The sequence below is a fragment of the Balaenoptera acutorostrata genome, chromosome 6, assembly GCF_949987535.1.
Source record: "Balaenoptera acutorostrata chromosome 6, mBalAcu1.1, whole genome shotgun sequence".
Lineage (NCBI taxonomy): Eukaryota > Metazoa > Chordata > Mammalia > Artiodactyla > Balaenopteridae > Balaenoptera > Balaenoptera acutorostrata.
Genome location: NC_080069.1, coordinates 22903532 through 22922496, shown reverse-complemented (window position 1 = coordinate 22922496; position 18965 = coordinate 22903532). Strand labels below are relative to the sequence as shown.

General features: G+C 36.5%; 1 protein-coding gene across 1 annotated transcript in view; it reads right to left on the bottom strand.

The window, feature by feature from the left end:
* LOC130708395 (serine/threonine-protein kinase MRCK alpha-like) overlaps positions 1-18965 on the bottom strand; it is a 76132-nt gene that overhangs the window by 53230 nt on the left and 3937 nt on the right. The window contains exons 4-7 of the mRNA XM_057548331.1: positions 12619-12700; positions 10779-10995; positions 9587-9649; positions 6207-6803 (exon numbers count right to left, since the gene is read on the bottom strand). Of these exons, the coding sequence (XP_057404314.1) occupies positions 6207-6803; positions 9587-9649; positions 10779-10995; positions 12619-12700 (959 nt within the window). The remainder of the gene's footprint in view (positions 1-6206; positions 6804-9586; positions 9650-10778; positions 10996-12618; positions 12701-18965) is intronic.

The following is an 18965-nucleotide window of genomic DNA, read 5'->3' as shown; positions in this document are numbered from 1 at the left end:
GAACCGAAAAATTCAATACAGGGCTTCACAAGCAGACTAGGCCAAATGGAAGAAAGAATCAGACAAGGCAGTGGAAGTCATCTAATCAAAAGAGCAAAAAGAAAGAAGAACAGAAAAATGTGAAGATCACATAAGGGACACCAGTAAGTGGATCAATATATGCGTTACAGGTCTTCAAGAAAGAGAAGGAAAGAAAGGGCAGAAAGCATATTCAAAGAAATAATGCTAAAAACTTCCCTAATGTGGGGAAAGAAAGAGATACCCAGATCGAGGAAGCCCAAAAACTTCCAAAGAAGATTAATCCAAAGAGATCTACACATAGACACACTATAATGAAATTTTCAGAAGATAAAGACAGAATCGTAAAAGCAAGAACAGAAAAGCCACTTGTTTAATACATGGGAATCCTCATAAGATTAACAGATTTTTCAGCAAAAAATATTGCAGCCCATAAGGGATAGGAATGATATATTCAAAGTGTGCAAAGAAAAAAAAACTGCCAAGAATACTGTATCCAGCAAACTTGTCCTTTAGAATTGGAGAGACAGAATTTTCACAGACAAACAAAAGCTGAAGGAGTTTATAAAAAAGTTGTTAAAAGTTCTTCAATCTGAAACTTGAGGAGACAAGAATATACAATGGAGAAAAGATGGCCTCTTCAATAAGTGGTGCTGGGAAAACTGGACAGCTACATGTAAAAGAATGAAATTAGAATACTCCCTAACACCATACACAAAAGTAAACTCAAAATGGATTAAAGACCTAAATGTAAGGCCAGACACTATAAAACTCTTAGAGGAAAACATAGGCAGAACACTCTTTGACATAAATCACAGCAAGATCCTTTTTGACCCATCTACTAGAGAAATGGAAATAAAGACCAAAAAAACCCAAATGGGACCTAATGAAACTTAAAAGCTTTTGCACAGCAAAGGAAAACATAAACAAGACGAAAAGACAACACTCAGAATGAGAGAAAATATTTGCAAATGAAGCAACTGACAAAAGATTAATCTCCACAATTTACAAGCAGCTCATGCAGCTCAATATCAAAAAAACCGAACAACTGAATCCAAAAATGGGCAGAAGACCTAAATAGGCATTTCTCCAAAGAAGATATACAAATTGCGAACAAACACATGAAAGGATACTCAACATCACTAATCATTAGAGAAATGCAAATCAAAACTTCAGTGAGGTATCACCTCACACCGGTCAGAATGGCCATCATCAAAAAAATCTACAAACAATAAATGCTAGAGAGGGTGTGGAGAAAAGGGTGCCCTGTTGCACTGTTCGTGGAAATGTAAATTGATACAGCCACTGTGGAGAACAGTATGGAGGTTCCTTAAAAAACTAAAAACAGAACTACCATATGACCCAGCAATCCCACTACTGGGCATATACCCTGAGAAAACCATAATTCAACAAGAGTCATGTACCACAATGTTCATTGCAGCTCTATTTACAATAGCCAGGACATGGAAGCAACCTAAGTGTCCATCAACAGATGAATGGATAAAGAAGATGTGGCACATACATACAATGGAATATTACTCAGCCATAAAAAGAAACGGCATTGAGTTTTTTGTATTGAGGTGGATAGACCTAGATCTGTCATACAGAGTGAAGTAAGTCAGAAAGAGAAAAAGAAATACCGTATGCTAACACATATATATGGAATCTAAAAAAGAAAAAAAAATGGTTCTGAAGAACCTAGGGGCAGGACAGGAATAAAGACACAGAGGTAGAGACTGGACTTGAGGACACGGGGAGGGGGAAGGATAAGCTGGGACGAAGTGAGAGAGTGGCATGGAAATATATACACTACCAAATGTAAAATAGATAGCTAGTGGGAAGCATGCACATAGCACAGGGAGATCAGCTCAGTGCTTTTTGACCTCCTAAAGGGGTGGGATAGGGAGGGTGGAAGGGAGAAGCAAGAGAGAGGAGATATGGGGATATATGTATATGTATAGCTGATTCACTTTGTTATAAAGCAGAAACTAACACACCATTGTAAAGCAATTATACTCCAATAAAGATGTTAAATAAATAAATAAATGGAATCATATGGTATTCATGATTAATTATATCTGCTACGCCCAAATACATTATAAAAACACCTTCAGAGTGGAATCCAAAGAGAATCCCATAATAATATTGTAATTATCAAAATCTTTTTTTTGACACACAGGGTTAACATAAATTAAAATGGCACATAAATGATGCACATGGGTCCAATTATATAGTACAACACGTATGTAAAATCTGACAAAAATCTTTCTAACACCTACATCTAACAGCAGCTCTTTAAAGAAATTCCATAACATTTCAAAATCTGTGGCTCCTAAACCAGGTCAACTCCCAAAAAGAATATGGTGTAAGATTAGAAAAGTATATCTGGGGAGTGAAATTAATGAACAAAGCAGAAAGAACTTCCAGCCAGTAACATTTTTGGAACTTTCCACTTTATTAATAATAACCTCTTATGGCTCCTAAGTACTCACCTCAACATGAATATGTCTCCCCATTAAAGCAACAGCAATATAATTAACAACACTTCCTACACTCATGTTGTGCCTCTCTTTCCTTTTTCCTGTGGCCAACTCTTGAAAGTGTCATTTACGTTTCACATCCTCCACTTCCCAGCCCTACTGACACCCAGTCCATGGCAATCTGACTTGCGTCTTAACCCATCCATTAAAACTGCTCTCACTACAAGTCATTAACCGTCAATTATTCCTAAAACCAACAGACACGTTTCAGTCTCTGTCTTACTTGAAAGCTCAGCGATACTTGCCTCCTACAATTCTCCCTCTCAGTTTCCTTTGTGGGCTTCTTGCCCTCTGACCACCTCTCTAATATTTATGTTCCTTGGTCCTCTGGCCTATGTCCTATTCTCTCTCACTCTGTTTACTCTCGCACTGGAAGTACAAGCTCAGCATGTCCAAGGAACCAGGCTGATAATGCCAGAAGCTAGTCATTGATTTTAGCTTTACCACAAATGGGATGGCCAGACATTGTGTGCTCTGATGTGTTCAGTGTGACATACAAAACTAGTAAGAAATTACTCTTATTAGAAGCCGTTAATGCTCATTTTCAGTTGTAGGAAATTCAGGACATAGAGGAAGAAGTTAGAAAGCACCACGAGGAAACAGACAGATCTAGATTGTAGAACATCCTACAGGAGAGCAAATCAATGGTGTGGAAAACCACTCAGGATTAGAAGATATTTAAGAGTTAACCACAACATGCCATGTGTGGACCATTTTTGGATTCTGATTCCAAGAAATACACTGTCAAAGAGATGTCTTTATGATAATCAGCAATATTTTAATATGGACTATTGGATGGTAAAAAAGAATCATTGGTAATTTCTTCAGAGGTGGTAATAGTTTTATGAGAAAATGACCATATTTTTAGAGATGTATGTTAAGGTGTGTAGAGGTGGAATGAAAATAATGTTTGGGATTTTATTTCAAATACTTCAACAACTCAACAAAAAAGAAAAAAATTAAGTTATCATATTCCTTCCTCCTCTGCCCATCTGAATCTGTCCCACCTCGTGTTTTATTATCTCAGTAATATCAGTGGCATCACTCATTTGCTCAACTAGGAAATCCTGATTCTCTGGTCCCTGAGCTTCCACTTCTAATCAAAGCTTTGTAAAGCAAAGTTTTGTCAATTATATCTCCTCAATATCCCTCAACTTGTCTCCTCTCTATCCCAACTGTCTCTACCGTACATAATTTTAATCCACAATTTCTACAATGACCTCCTAGTTGGTCTCTTGGGCTCCAGTCTGATCTCTCGTTTATCGTTTACCTCACCACTAGAGCCTAGGGATTTTTCTGAAGTGCATCTCTAACCATGTCAGTGCGTCTGTGATCTGGCTCATGAGAACTCCTCCAGTCCCAATTCTTGAACTCTTATCTTGAACTCCATGTCTGAAACAGTGACCTTATTATAGTTCCTCACAAAATGCAGTATCAATGGCCTTTTCCAGTTATGACAGAGTTGTCTGCTATTGGAATTACCCTCCCACCATCAATAATTATAAAATGGACATAAAAATATAAAAATGGACAAGTCATATGAAATAACTGTTTTTAGGCATTAGTTAGTAGACAGCACAGGACTGCCATTCCTAAAAGAAGATAAATATATAAGGTGGGTCCCACATTCCGCTGTTTCTCTGCCTAACGGAAATCTCCAAAACTGCTATGTAGGAAAATGGAACCCAAGCAGAGAGTTGAAGTTTTACCAGGCAGAGGAAACAGATTCTAATGTGTCTGGAATTTGCAAGGCAGAATACACAGAGGAAAGAGCCACAAAGAAAGGTGTCCCAGAAATCTGCACAGCTGTTCCCTCGAAGTTCCTGGCCAAATCCAAAACTGCACACAGACAGAGCAAGATTCCACAAGACTCACGCAGAGCATTGAGAGTGAACAGAAATTTCATAGGTAGTACAGTGCTGGAAAGACATTAGATTTCTGAACCAGACAGAGTAGAGAGACATTGGTGAAAACCCTAGGCATTCAGTTGAGACCCAGAAAGGCCATTCTTTGGGCATGAGGACTAGAAGAAAAACCAAAATAGGCCCGCCCTAACAAAGTCTAATTCCAAGCCTCAGTAAAACTAAAGTGATCCATCAGTAGGTTAATTGTCTGTCAGAACAAAGCACACAACACTCTCTAGAGAAATACATAATATAACCCAGAGTCCCTGTATCATAGCATTCATAATGTCCAGCAAAGATAAAAAAATAATAAGACTTGTAAAAAAGCAGGAAAATAACAGCTTTAATCAAAAAAAAAAAACATTCAGTAGAAGCAGACCCATAGAGGCCATATGTTGGAATAATTATAAATAATTGTATAAATAGTTTAAGACTGTGAAAAAATATAAACAAATTGGCAGAGAGGAGAAATCCAGCAAAGAAATGGAAATTTCAAAAAAATACTTGAAATTATAGAACAGAGGAATATAATACCTGAAATGCCTAAAAATCCCTGGACAAACCAGGGGTAAAAGATCGGTGAAACTGAAGATACAATCAATATAAATTATCTAAACTGAAGTAGAGAAGGAAAAAAAGATTTTTAAAAAACAGAGCCTCAACGATTTGTGGAACAAAGTCAAGAGGTCTAATATACATGTAATTGGATCTCCAGAAAAGAGAAAATAGGTTAAAAAAATTTTTAGAAAATATAATGCCTAAAAATTTTCCAAAATTAATGAAAGATAGCAATCTTCAGATCCAAAAAGTCCTGAAAATCCCCAGCAGAATATATACAAAGAAAATCACATGTAAGCACATCACAGTCAAATTGCTGAAAACCAAAGATAATGAGAAAATCTTAATGTCTGCCAAATAGAAAAGACAGAGGGAACAACAATAAAAATGGTTGATTTCTCACTGGAAACAATGGATACCAGAAGAAACTAGAATGACACTTTTTAAGTGCTGAAAGAAAAAAACGCTTCTTGCTTTTTTAGCTGGCCTTTCCAGACTCACCAGTTTAGATTGTGTCCCTCCTACGTGCTCCTGTAGAATACTGTACTCCCCTATCACAGCACTTGCTTAATTATTGATCTCATATCATGATTATAATCTCAATAAAGATACAGACTATTTCACCATGTTTAATATTGTGCCCTTAACTTTTAGCATAGTAAGTTCATATTAAGTGCTCAATTACTATTCTCTAAGTGAATAAAAAATGCTATAGTAAATTTATAAAATGATGGCCTGCATCAATGAAATATCAAATAGGCTAAAAGTATTTAGGAACATTCTATGTAGACTTTACATAAGCTAAATCTAAAAGGCAAAAAGTAATCTACTTAGTAACTATTTCTTATGGTTAATTAATGCTTATGTGGTTTTCAGTGACCATGAAAATATCTACTTAGGAGCTTACAAAAAGCAACAACCTGGATTAAGAATATATTCAAGGTAAATTATCCTATGAATATAGTATAAATTAAAGGCTAAGTTATTTCACATGTATGACTTAGATATAACTTCTTTAGAGCTATTCTACTTAAAAAGACATAGACAACTTAGGAAAATTCTTCAGTGATGTAGTTTTCAAAAATAAAACCGTCATTAACAATATTTAGTCATACGATATAGAATTGTAATAACAAGGTTGGAAATGTACAGAGAGACAAGGAAATAAATTGTAAGATAGCCTTACAGCAATAACTTGGAGTTGCTGGCCACATCAGTTCAGCTGGCCTAGATCTGAGGCCCCTGCTGTCAGTGTAAATTCCAATGCTCTTAAAACATAACAGATACTCAATACTAGAGATCTCAATTGCACAGAGAGCATCCACTGGTTGATGTGCAATAAATGACAGTGTAGGGTCATGGGAGTGCAGCATCCTGTATGGAATTCTTTCTCTCCTCAAGGGGTATCTCAGGAATCCTGATTGGAATCCTACACAGAGCTGTTCGCTGAAGATGCCCATCCACTGGACATTGGTTGGGATTTGGAGCTCTTTAAATTTTCTGTGAGAAATTTTCTTGCTCTGAAACAGCTTGTAACAGAAGATTTGGCTTTTCCTAGCCACACAGAGGCATGTATGGGCCCCTTGGCACACTGTTCCAGAAGTCACGGTCTGGCACCCTTTGGTTTCTGCCAGCTTGTGAATATCAGTCTTTCGTCCATCCAAAGCTGACATGGGAAACAGCTGCACATGGTGACTTCGTCCTGAGATCACTGCAACCATCTGGCCATGGGGGATAAGCTCAATCTGGTGAATCTTCTTCATGTAGCCAATGCGAATAATTTCTACACAAATAAGCATATTTGTAAGTCATTTTAAAATTCATAATAACTTCTGTTTACTTATTTCAACTGTTCTCCAAATTTTACTCATAAGCAACTAAGAAATTTTTCCCAATAAAAATGATCTGATAAATCTTCTTAGTGTCATCAACTTGAGTAATTTCTCTACAAATAGAACAGCAAGTCACCTTCAAATAGCAATGTTTTCTTATTTTTTTATTTTCTTTATTGAGGTATATTTGACATATAACATTATACTAGCTTCAGGTGTACAACATAATGATTCAATATTTGTGTGTATTGAGAAATTGTTACCACAATAAATCTAGTTAACATCCAACACTGTAGATAATTACAATTTTTTCTTGTAATAAAAAATTTTAAGATCTATTCTCTTAGCAACTTTCAAATACACAATATAGTATTATTAACTATGATCATGTTGCTGTACATGACATACCAAGGACTTATTTATTTTATGATTGGAAGTTTATACCTTTAAAACCCCTTCACCCATTTTGCCCATTACCCCCACCTCTGGCAACCACAGATTGTTTTCTGTATCTATGAACATGTTTGTTTAGATTCCACATATAAGTGAGATCATATGGTATTTGTCTTTCTCTGTCTGACTTCTTTCACTTAGAGTAACAACCTCGAAGTCCATTCATGTTGTCATAAATGGGAAGATTTCTTTCTTTTTTATGGCTGAATTATATATATATATATATATATATTATATATATATTTTATATATAATATATATATGTATGTATGTATATATATCTCACATCTTTACCCATTCATCCATTGGTAGACACTTAGGTTGTTTCCATATCTTGACTATTGCAAATAATGCTGCAAGGAACATGGAGGTGCGATATCTTTTCAAGTTAGTGTTTTTGTTTTATTCGAATAAATGTCCATAAGTGGAATTGCTGGATCACATGGTAGCTCTATTTTTAATTTTTGAGGAACTTCAATACTGTTTTCCATGTGGCCGCAACAATATACATTCCCATCAACAGTGAACAAGCGTTCTCTTTTCTCCACATCCTCACCAACACATTATTTCTTGGCTTTTTAATAATAGCTATCCTAACAGGTATGAGGTGATATCTTATTGTGGCTTTGATTTGCATTCCCCTAGTGATCTTGAGCACCTTTCATGTATCTGTTGGCTATCTGTATGTCTTCTTTGGGAAAATATCTATTCAGATCCTCTGTCCATCTTTTAATCAGATTGCTTAGGTTTTTTGCTATTGAGTTTTATGAGTTTTTATATATTTTGGATATTAACCCCTTATCAGCTATGATTTGCAAATATTTTTTCCCATTCGATAGGTTGCCTTTTCCTTTTGTTGATGGTTTCCTTTGCTGTGCAGAAGAATGTTTTCCTATTTTAAAATTCTTTCCGATTTTTACTCCAATGGATTTAAATCAGGTTCTAATAAAATCACAGACATAAACGCAAAGGGTAGGTTTGAGAAGGACCAAAAAGGGATAGGAAGAGGATAAGAGATCAAAAATTATATATGTTAAAAAAAAAAAGATAATTATTCCATAGATAACATAATTACCTTAAACATAAAATTAGCATAATAAAGCACTAAATTCAGTCCTGAGATTCCAGACAGCAAGGCGAACACCCTCAATGTCTGACAAGTGGAAATATACTGCTTCTTCTTTTTTTTTTTTTTGGCCTTGCCATGCAGCTTGCAGGATCTAGATCTGAACAGGGATCAAATCCAGGGCCCCGGCAATGAAAGTGCCGAGTCCTAACCACTGGACCACCAGGGAATTCCCAAGATACTGCTTCTTTAGGGAACAAAACTGTCCTTTTTCTTCTGGCACTAAATTGATTCCTTTATTACACAAATATTTGTTGATTGACTACTATGTGCCAGGCACTGTTTAAGTGCATAGGATACAGTGCTGAACAAAGAGAGACAAGTCCCTGCTCTTATGCTGGCACCTGGTGGACCTTTCATGGGTCTCCTCACCAGGACTGAGTCACCCACACAGCATGGGAAGCCTTCAATGGAGAATAGCTAATGCCCTTCAAATGCAGGTTCTCCTTTAACTAACTTATCATTAGAGTGCAAGACATTCAAGAGAACATCTATATAACAATGACTCCTCTTCATTTCATCTACTCCCCCATTTCTCCCTCAAACAACCATGAGAGCCAAACAAAAACAAACAAAACAAAAACAGAAACAGAGAACTCTGCGGTCTTATCTGAGAAGTATTCACTTTATGTTGTTACTCTTTGTGGTGTCAATGTACTAGTGGGGGAGGGGGATTCAAGCAGAAGTGTTTCCTTTCATGCACCAACTTGAAGACGGTAAACTAAGTTCTTACAGCGCACTTATTAGATAAAATCACTTGTGAAGATATTTGGACACACTACTATATATAAAATAGATAACCAAGAAGGACCTACTGTATAGCACAGGGAGCTCTACTCAATCTTCTGTAATAACCTATATGGGTAAAGAATCTGAAAAAGAATGAGTACATGTATATGTATAACTGAATCACTTTGCTGTACACCTGAAACTAACACAACATTGTAAATCAACTATACTCCAATAAAAATTTTTTTAAAAAGATATTTGGACTCTGGAAGATTATGGATCTCTGAAAGGAGAAAAGTCATCAGTTGACTTGAAAACACATCGAACCAGATGTGGAAAATTTCTTTTACAGAAAAGAAGAGAAGAACCTGATATTATTACTATTAGAGTTTAAAGTTATTCAAGAACAGTAAATACTCTCCTTACCATCTATGGTAACGTGGACAACAAATAACCCTTCTTCATTTCCCAGAGCGATTCTTTTGTGATCTATATTTGACACATAAATTAAAATATCAAGTATTTTTGGGGGCAAACATTAAGTGAAGCTAATAAGATAAACTGGACAAGTTTATCAATGTTGAAAAAGTGTAGAAATCAAATTAAGTATATATTTAGCAATACTACAGTGAAAAGAAACATAAAAATAAATAATTGGCACTATGATTTTTCTTTCACATTACAGAAATAAGCATAATAAAACATTACTTTTCTCAACAGAAAGATCATTTTACAAAGTAATCTTTATGAATACTTAGAGAAAGTATAATATTCAAGTAATGATAAACTGTCAAATTTGCTATAAATAAGTGATGTTTCATGAATGAAAAAATTTTATAAAATAATTTGGTGACCTTGGCCTGAGCTAAAACAGCATGGGGAGGTATGTCACAACAGAGTGAGAACTAAAAAAGTGCAAAGATAGCACATTACGTGAAGGCTTTGAATACAAAGCACAGATATTACATATATAAGCTCATTTAATCCTCTCCATAACTGAAAAACTGGAATTATCTGCATTTAACACATGAAGTTTAGTAACTAGCTCCGTGACCCCCAGGAGGAAATAGCTAAGTGGCTCTATTGTCACCAGTATCTAATGCAGAAGAAATGCTGTTTAAGAAATGCAAGTATTCTTGTCTATTGATAAAACTTTCAGTATTGATCTTAGCATTTCATTCATTGATTCACTTGATTTTCACTTATTTATTGAGTATTGGGCGTTGGGATTTGAAAGACAGTCTCTGCCCTTAAGGCAGGTAGTTCACAGTTACACACAAGGTCACACCCCTTATGTGTTTGGGGCCAGATGTGTTTGGGAGCTCATAATTTTTCAGACTTGAAAAGGTAGATTGAAAAGACTTGAAAGGTAGATTAAAGAAACGCCCTTTTAGGCAGACCTGGGGAGCCATCATATAATCAAATATATTTTTGCAGAGAATCTGATGAGTAGCTGTGGGATAGAAGTGGGAAGACAACCCTCCACCCCCGGGTAAGCCTCATTCACTCAGGTTTTGCTGACAAATGAATTGTGGATAAAGTTAAGGTTTTCAGATTTCAACATTGGGACTGTGGTGAAAGGTAGGAACCTAGCGGGATAAATGTTGTAAATCCATACCTATGATTGCAGCTGTCTGGGTGGTTTTGATCAGGGGTAGATTGTTGTCATAAGCCTCTTTCAGAACATAGACTGAGCGGTCTCCGGAATGACTTTTTCTCAATATTTTGTGCAATTCACTCAGCACGCTCACCCACTCACTCTTCTCATTCTCGCTATCTGCTAAGATTGGGATTGAATATCTATTACTAGGTGCTGAGAGCTGGGAAGCTGTGACCTAGAATGATTTAAGGAATATCTAGGTTATAAGAAAGCAAGCATTCTTTATGCCAGCCTGTCTAGCATTTTTCATAAAACTCACCATTGTTAAACGAAATGTTAAATAACATTACCCTCTTCCTGGTAGTAAAATAGATGACGTGAGTATCAGAAGCAGGCCCAAAGCAAAGTGTCAGAAGCACTTCTATTTTGATCCTCATAAAACCACCGGTGTTCTCTGACTACCTAAAATCTTGTACTTCATCAAATGGAAATAGCTACCATTTATTGAATGCTGACTCTGTACCAGGAACTGCTCTAAGAAATTGACATGTGTTAATTGATTAAATCCTCACAGAAACCTCAGTGCCTAGTTACTGCTATTCTCTCCATTTTATCAGTGAGAGGACAGGAGCACAGCAGGGTAGAATGCAGGCAGTCTGATGCCAGAACCTCCACTCTGAGTCTCTCTATTGCTTTAATTCTAACACACAGCTTTGCATCTTTAGCTTATCTCTGAAACGGCAATGTGTTTTGCAATGGCAATCATCATAATCAATTGTGATATTACAGAATGTTCAGGAGTTTTTTGTTGTTAAGTTAGAAATATTCAAAAACACATGTTTTCCTTGTTGCTACATGCCTATAACTTACATTATACTAGTAAATGGCAAATCAGATTTAAATTTTAAGGTATATAATTAAGCTAGCAGAACTCTAATATATAAAACTTTCTTTTGTGAGCATGAAGTTAGCAGCAATGACATCATAAATTCCCACTGTAAGTCAGTTCCAAATGGCCAGGTCTTTGTAGTCTCTTGGTGGTTGGGTACAGTCTAAATAGATGTCTATCTTTGCACTAAGGAACTAAGAATACTCCTGTCTGGCCTTTGTTAAACCAAGATTCCTAGGTTGACTGTAACCACATGGGTCTCGAGGGGATAACAGTCCTTTGCTTTCTCTGTCACTTTATTTAATCCATTCCAGAATCACTTTTATTTTTTACATGAATTTTAAAGAGCAGAGTGTCTGTTTTTTAGAGTTTGCAAAACAACATCTTTCCCCAATTTTTCCATTTTGTACTCTTGGCTTGAATCTGAATTATGACTTCAAAATATTGTCTCAGAGGAGACTTATTTTACAAAGTACCTCTAGTTTTAGAAGTTGCACATTCATGCTATTGTAGGTCCGTGAATCGGCGACCTTCCTCTATGTCTGATCCAGAAGTATATGGTCTCTCTTCCTCTGTTACTGTTTTTTCCTTCTTCTTTCACACCCCCCACCCCAGTACCATTCTGCTTTGTAAGCTTCCCCTGTTTTCAGCTATGAATTAGATCTGTCCTGTTACCTTAGTGTGGAATGAATGGACACCCTCAGGAACATTTGTATCTTAAGTCTCAGATTTAACTGTAGAATGAAAGATGTGACACCTGCCAAAAGCTATTTATAGTATTTTTGAATAAGAATAAAGGGCTAGATTTCTTGTGGCAAGTGGGAGAGGGAGGGAAACTATCCCACAGCACTTCTAAAACCTCAACCTCCAGGTACCTTCAGTAACCCAAGGAGCCCTGACCTCTAGGAACAGGCAGAAAAGGGATGAAACAAAACATACAAGGGATCCAATGACAGTATGCAAGCTTACCTTAAACATACGAGGCATTTCCTTTCTCCTTGCAGGAATAAAATCAGAGGGCCAGACTGAACTAACAGAAAACGCTCCATCCCTGAAGGAAAAGCAAGACACTGGGAGTGAGTAGAATCACCGGAAAGCGAGTAAAACAATACATAAACATAATCCTCAATTTTAATTTCCCTGATTTTTAACATTCTTTTTTGTAGTAACTGACAGTGGTCAAAACATTGTATCAGCAGTACCCGGCCTGTCGCATATTATCAGAAAACGCAAGTTAACTCTGGGCTGTCCCTGACTCACCATTCACAGGGAACTAGGAAGGAGCACCTGTCTGACTCCAAAGCCACGGTCCCTAGAAGATGGGCCATGTGCCCTCAGATCAGCTCATTTGTATATTTTTTAAATGTTACCGAGATAGACTTGACATATAATAAACTGCACGTTTTTAAAGTGAACAATTAGGTAAGTTTTGATCTATGTATACACCTGTGAAACCATCACCACACTGTAGGTAATGAACATGTCCATCACCCCCAAAAGTTTCCTGGTACAGCTTTGTAACCCCTACCCCCCATCCTTAGCACTCTTCCCTCCTCCCCCACTGATCTGCTTCCTGTCACTCTAGATTAATTTGCATTTTCTAACATTTTATAGAAATGAAATATACAATATGTGGTCTTTTTGTCTGGCTTTTTCTCAGCATAACAATTTTGTGATGCATTCATGTTGCCACATGGATGAACACTTCATTTCTATGTATTGTTGAGTAATATTTCATTGTATGGATATGCCACAACATATGCGTTCACCCATTAATGGGCATTCGGGTTGTTTCAAGTTTGGGGCTATTTTAAATGAAGCTGTTATGAATGTTCATGTATGTCTTTATGGACATATGCTTTCTCTGGTAGAAATACCTAGGAGGAGAATGACTAGATCATATATTAGGTGTGTGTTTAGCTTTTTATGAAACTGCCAAACTCTTTTTAACAGTGGTTATATGATTTACAAAGCAATATATGAGAGATCTAGGTCCCCCACATCCTCCCAATACTTGAAATAATCTTTTTAATTTTAGTCTTTCTTATGATGTGAAGTGGTACCTCATGGTTATTTTATTTGAATTTACCTAATAATTAATGGTGTTGAGCATGTAAGTATCTGTTATGTGCTTATTTGACATATGTATCTTCTCTATTGAAGTATCTTTTCAAATCCCTTGCACATTTTTTTTAAATTGGGCTATTTTCTTATTATTGGGGTGGCCAAAAATTGCCTTTGGTTTTTAAATAAAAATAAAAGACACATTTTTCATTTTCACCAAGAACTTTATTGTACAATGCATTCACCCTTTTTTTCCACTACCTTCTGCCATTTTTCAGGCAACTCCATAATTCCATCTTCCCAAAACTTTTTATCTTTTTGAGCAAAGAACTGTTCCAGGTGCCTTTTACAGTCTTCCAGGGAATTGAACTTTTTTCCATTAAGAGAATTTTGTAAAGACCGAAATAAATGGAAATCCGAAGGTGCAATGTGTGATGAATACGGAGGATGAATCAGAACTTCCCAGCCAAGCTGTAACAGTTTTTGCCTGGTCATCAAAGAAGCAGGCAGCCTTGCGTTATCCTGATGGAAGATTATGCATTTTCTGTTGACTAATTCTGGACGCTTTTCGTTGAGTGCTGCTTTCAGTTGGTCTAATTGGGAGCAGCACTTGGAATTAATCCTTTGGTTTTCCGAAGGAGCTCATAATAGAGGACGCCCTTCCAATCCCACCATATACACTTTGGTGTGGTTTGGTGGTGGTTCATTTCTCTTGCCCCACGATCTCTTCCATTCCACATTGTTGTACAGTATCCACTTGTCATTGCCCATCACAATTTGTTGCAAAAATGGAACTTTTTCATTACGTTTAAGTAGAGAATCACACACGGAAATATGGTCAAGAAGGTTTTTTTCACTTAACTTATGTGGCACCCAAACATCAAAGTCATTAACATAACCAGGCTGGTGCAAATGATTTTCAACACTTGATTTGGATATTTTGAGTATGTCGGCTATCTCCCACATAATCATAACGTTGATTGTTCTCAACTAATGTCTCGATTTAATCGCTATCAACTTCAACTGGTCTACCCGACCGTGGAACATCAGCCAGCAAGAAATCTCCAGCACGAAACTTCGCAAACCACTTTTGACGTGTTTGATCAGTCACAGAACCATCTCCATACACTGCACAAATCTTTTTTTGCATTTCAGTTGTGTTTTTACCTTTCTTGAAATAATAAAGCATAATGGGCCGAAAATGTTGCTTTTTTCCTTCCATCTTCAATATTAAAATGGCTACACAAAATTCCACCAATTTTGATAAGTTTTTTTTTAATGCACGCTGATATGACAGCTGTCACATACAATCTAACAAAACTGTTTCGAATGAAGTCAAAGACAACTTAGTGCTACTAGAGCCATCTTAGAGAAAAAAACAAATGAACCTTTTGGCCAACCCAATATTAAGTTTTAAGAATTTTTATATATTCTAGATATAAGTCCTTTACCAGATATTTGATTTGCCTCCAGTCTGCAGCTTTTATTACTTCTCTTGACAATGTATTTCAAGGAGCAGAAGTTTTAAATTTTGATGAAGTCCAATTTATCAATTTTTAAATTTTACCTGTTGTGCTTTATGTTGTATCTAAGAACTATTTGCCTTATCCAAGATCAGAAATATTTTCTCCCATGTTTACTTCTAGGTGCTTTATAGTTTTAGGTTTTACATTTAGTTCTATGGTCTATTTTGAGTTAAATTTTGTATATTGTAAAAAGTATAAATCAAAGTTGATTTTTTTACACATAGATATCTAAAATTCCAATTTCATTTGTTGCTAGATTTTGCAACTTGTTGAAAATATTGTATATATTAAAGTAACAGAAAATGCAGAAATATAGTTACAAATGTTTTATATATGAAAGTATATTTTATGTGCATGTTAAAAATATATATGTAAATATATTTTATATGTGTATTAGAAATATATATATTTGTACATATATTTCTAGGTTTGTTTTTTTTTTTTTCAAAGTTGTTTTGGCTCTTCTAACTCTTTTGCATTTTCCTATGACTTTTAGAATCGGCTTGTCAATTTCTACAAAAAGAATTAAGAAGCCTACTGGGATTTTGATTAAGATTGTGTTAAAACTATAGATCAATTTTGAGAACAATCACATTTTTAAAATATTGAGTTCTGCAATGCATGAACACAGTCTCTCTCTCTATTTATTTAGATCTTTGTTAATTTCTTTCATCAATATTTTATAGTTTTCAGTGTACAAGTCTTGCACATCTTTTGTCAGATTTATTTCTAAGTATTTTTTTAATATTTATTTATTTTATTTGTTTTCCTTATTTATTTATTTTTTAATTATTTTTGGCTACGTCAGGTCTTAGTTGCAGCACATGGGATCGTCCTTGAGGCATGAGGGGTCTTTTTGTTACAGCACATGGTCTCTTCGTTGTGGTGCTTGGGCTTCTCTAGTTGTGGTGTGTGGGCTTCTCCCTAGTTGTGGCACAAGGGCTCCAGAGCACATGGGCTCTGTAGTTTGCAGCACGCAGGCTCTCTCATTGAGGTGCACAAGCTCAATAGTTGGGGCTTGCAGGCTTAGTTGCCCCAGGGCATGTGGGATCTTAGTTCCCCAACCAGAGATGGAACCCATGTCCCCTGCATTGGAAAGCGGGTTCTTTACCACTGGACCACCAGGGAAATCCCTATGTTTTGATGCTATGGCAAATGGCATTACTTATTTAATTTTGATTTCTGATTATTTGTTGCGAGTATAAAGAAATGCAATTTATTTTATATATTGATCAAGCATCCTGCAAACTTGCTGAATTCATTGATTAGTTCTAATAGCTTCTTTGTAGATTACATTGAATTTTCTCCATAGATATTCATTTTGTCTATGAATAATTTTGCTTCCTTCTTTCCAACACGGATGTATTTTATTTCTATTTCTTCCCTGGCCTGGATTTCCAATACAATGTTAAATAAGTGTGGTGAGATCAAACATCTTTGTCTTGTTCCTGATCTTAGGGAGAAAGCATTGAGTCTTTTGCCACTAATTATGATGTCAGCTGTGGGATTTTCATAGATGCCCTTTATCAGGAGGAAGATGCTCCCTTCTAAGTGTTCATCAAGAATATATGATTTTGTCAAAAGTGTTTACTGTATCTACTGACATGATCTTTTTCATTTTTTGATACGGTAAAATACATTGATTTTTTAATATAAACCAGCTTTCCTGAGATACACTACACTTGCTCAAGATGCAATATAATTTTTACATAATATTGGATTCGATTTGCTAACATTTTGTAGTTTTCCTCACATGTATGTGCTGATCAGTAATCTGCTGAATCCTCAAGCTAGATCCTCTGTAGATCCATGCAGAGCTAGTGCATGCTCTCAATCTCTCCCTCCCTCCCTCTCTCCCTCTCTCTCTCTCTCTCTCTCTCTCTCTCCTCTCTAGCTCTGTACTTTGTCCTGTGAACTCTGGCTACTGGGTCTCTCTGGACTCTCAGCTTCATCTCTTCAGTTCAGGGAGTTCACCTGGGTCTGCCTGGGATTCCAATTTCTGTGTTATATACTGGAAGCTCTCACAAGGCAGTAACCTGGGGCAAGTATAGAGCTCACCTCATTTACTTCCCTTCATTGTCTGATATCCAGAACCTTAAATCAGTTCTTTTGTTATTTCACGGGGAAGGTTAAATATAAATATGGCCCCTGTTACTCCGTCTTGGTTGAAAGTAGAAGTCTGTTTGATTCAGCTCACTTGATAATTTTTGGCTTCTCCAACACTTAAAACAAACTCATTTCTTTCCCCCAATGCTACCATTCTCCATTATATCCCTACAGCTGTCAATGTGACCCTCAGTTTTTCAGTCTTGATGACTTAAAACCTCAGTACCATCTGGTATTGCAACTCTTTTCTTCATCTTCCTTTTTCTGCCACTCACCATGTCCCATGAGGTCACTTTAGTAATATTTCCTGCACCTGTCTCTTCTTTTGTAATTCCTGCAGCCACCGCTTTAATGCAGACACTCATTTGATCTGAAGGATGGACAATTGTAAGCTGGACTCCTTGGCTCCAGCACCACTTTAATTTTCCCTGTCCCCAAAATGAAACACACACACACACACACACACACACACACATACACACACACACACACAAACACACACACTCCCAAACCAACTTATTAAAAATCTACATCAAGAGTAACTTTCTAAAGTCACCTTCAAGATTATCTAGTTTCCTGTATCAGTTATTTAAGGTAATACCAAATTTCTGACAAAGATGACATTAGCTGATGTGAAGAATACAAAACAAAGTTTGTGAGTAAGGAATCAAAATAAGACAGGATGAATGTAGAGACCCACAGAATCTGTGATAAGGAGAAAGTTCAGGCTGAGCAAGCACACAGCCATCACAGGGCAGGTTACACCTGGAAAAGAAGTGTAAGGGAATACTATGAATAAATGTCTCACTACCTGGAGCCACAGGAAGTGAAGGGACCACCCAGGGAGTGTGCAGAGAAGGAAGAAAAGAAGGCCAAGGACAGATGCTCAGAGACACTAAGAGAAAAGTGTAGAGGAGCCGAAAAGATGCAGAAGAATCAGGGGGAGCAGAGAGCATATTGCCTTTCCCCGAAGGATACACTTTCTATAAGTTCACCGATTCAATATTCTTTATTAAACACTTAAAGAGTGTCTGGAGTGACATTTGCAACAATGGCAGAGTAAGGATCTCTGAAGATTCTCTCCTTCATAAAAGAAATGAGAAAACTAGCAAAATTCATCAGAAACAACTTTTTTAGAACTCTATAAATTAACCAAGGTTTGTGGCAATCTGAGGAGGATTTATTTAAAATAAAAAAGTAAAAAAAAAAGCCGAATCTTGGTAAGAAGTATGAGCTTTGTGGTAGCTTAACTCGCCCTAGTCCCATGCTCCATTTCCAGCTCCTCAGTAGCCTTGAAAAATGGCAGCCTGCATTCACAGTGCATCCTAGAAGCCACTGGACACCTGAGGGACCTGGAAAGAGGAGGAAGAAGGAGAAAGGAGCTGGAGTATTAGGCTTGATTCAGAGGTCTCCCAGGGAAAAGTCTATTCCCCAAGGGGAACTTATAAAAAACTATTTCATGCAAGCATTTTAACTGCATAGCTGCCTATGCAGTGCTTAACAGCTGGACAAAATAATAGATTAACCAAAACTCTTAAAAGGAAAAGTTAGAAAATGAGATATCCATAGGGGTTTTGAAAAGGTCTGACATATTGCTAAGAATCTAGAGCATCATGCACA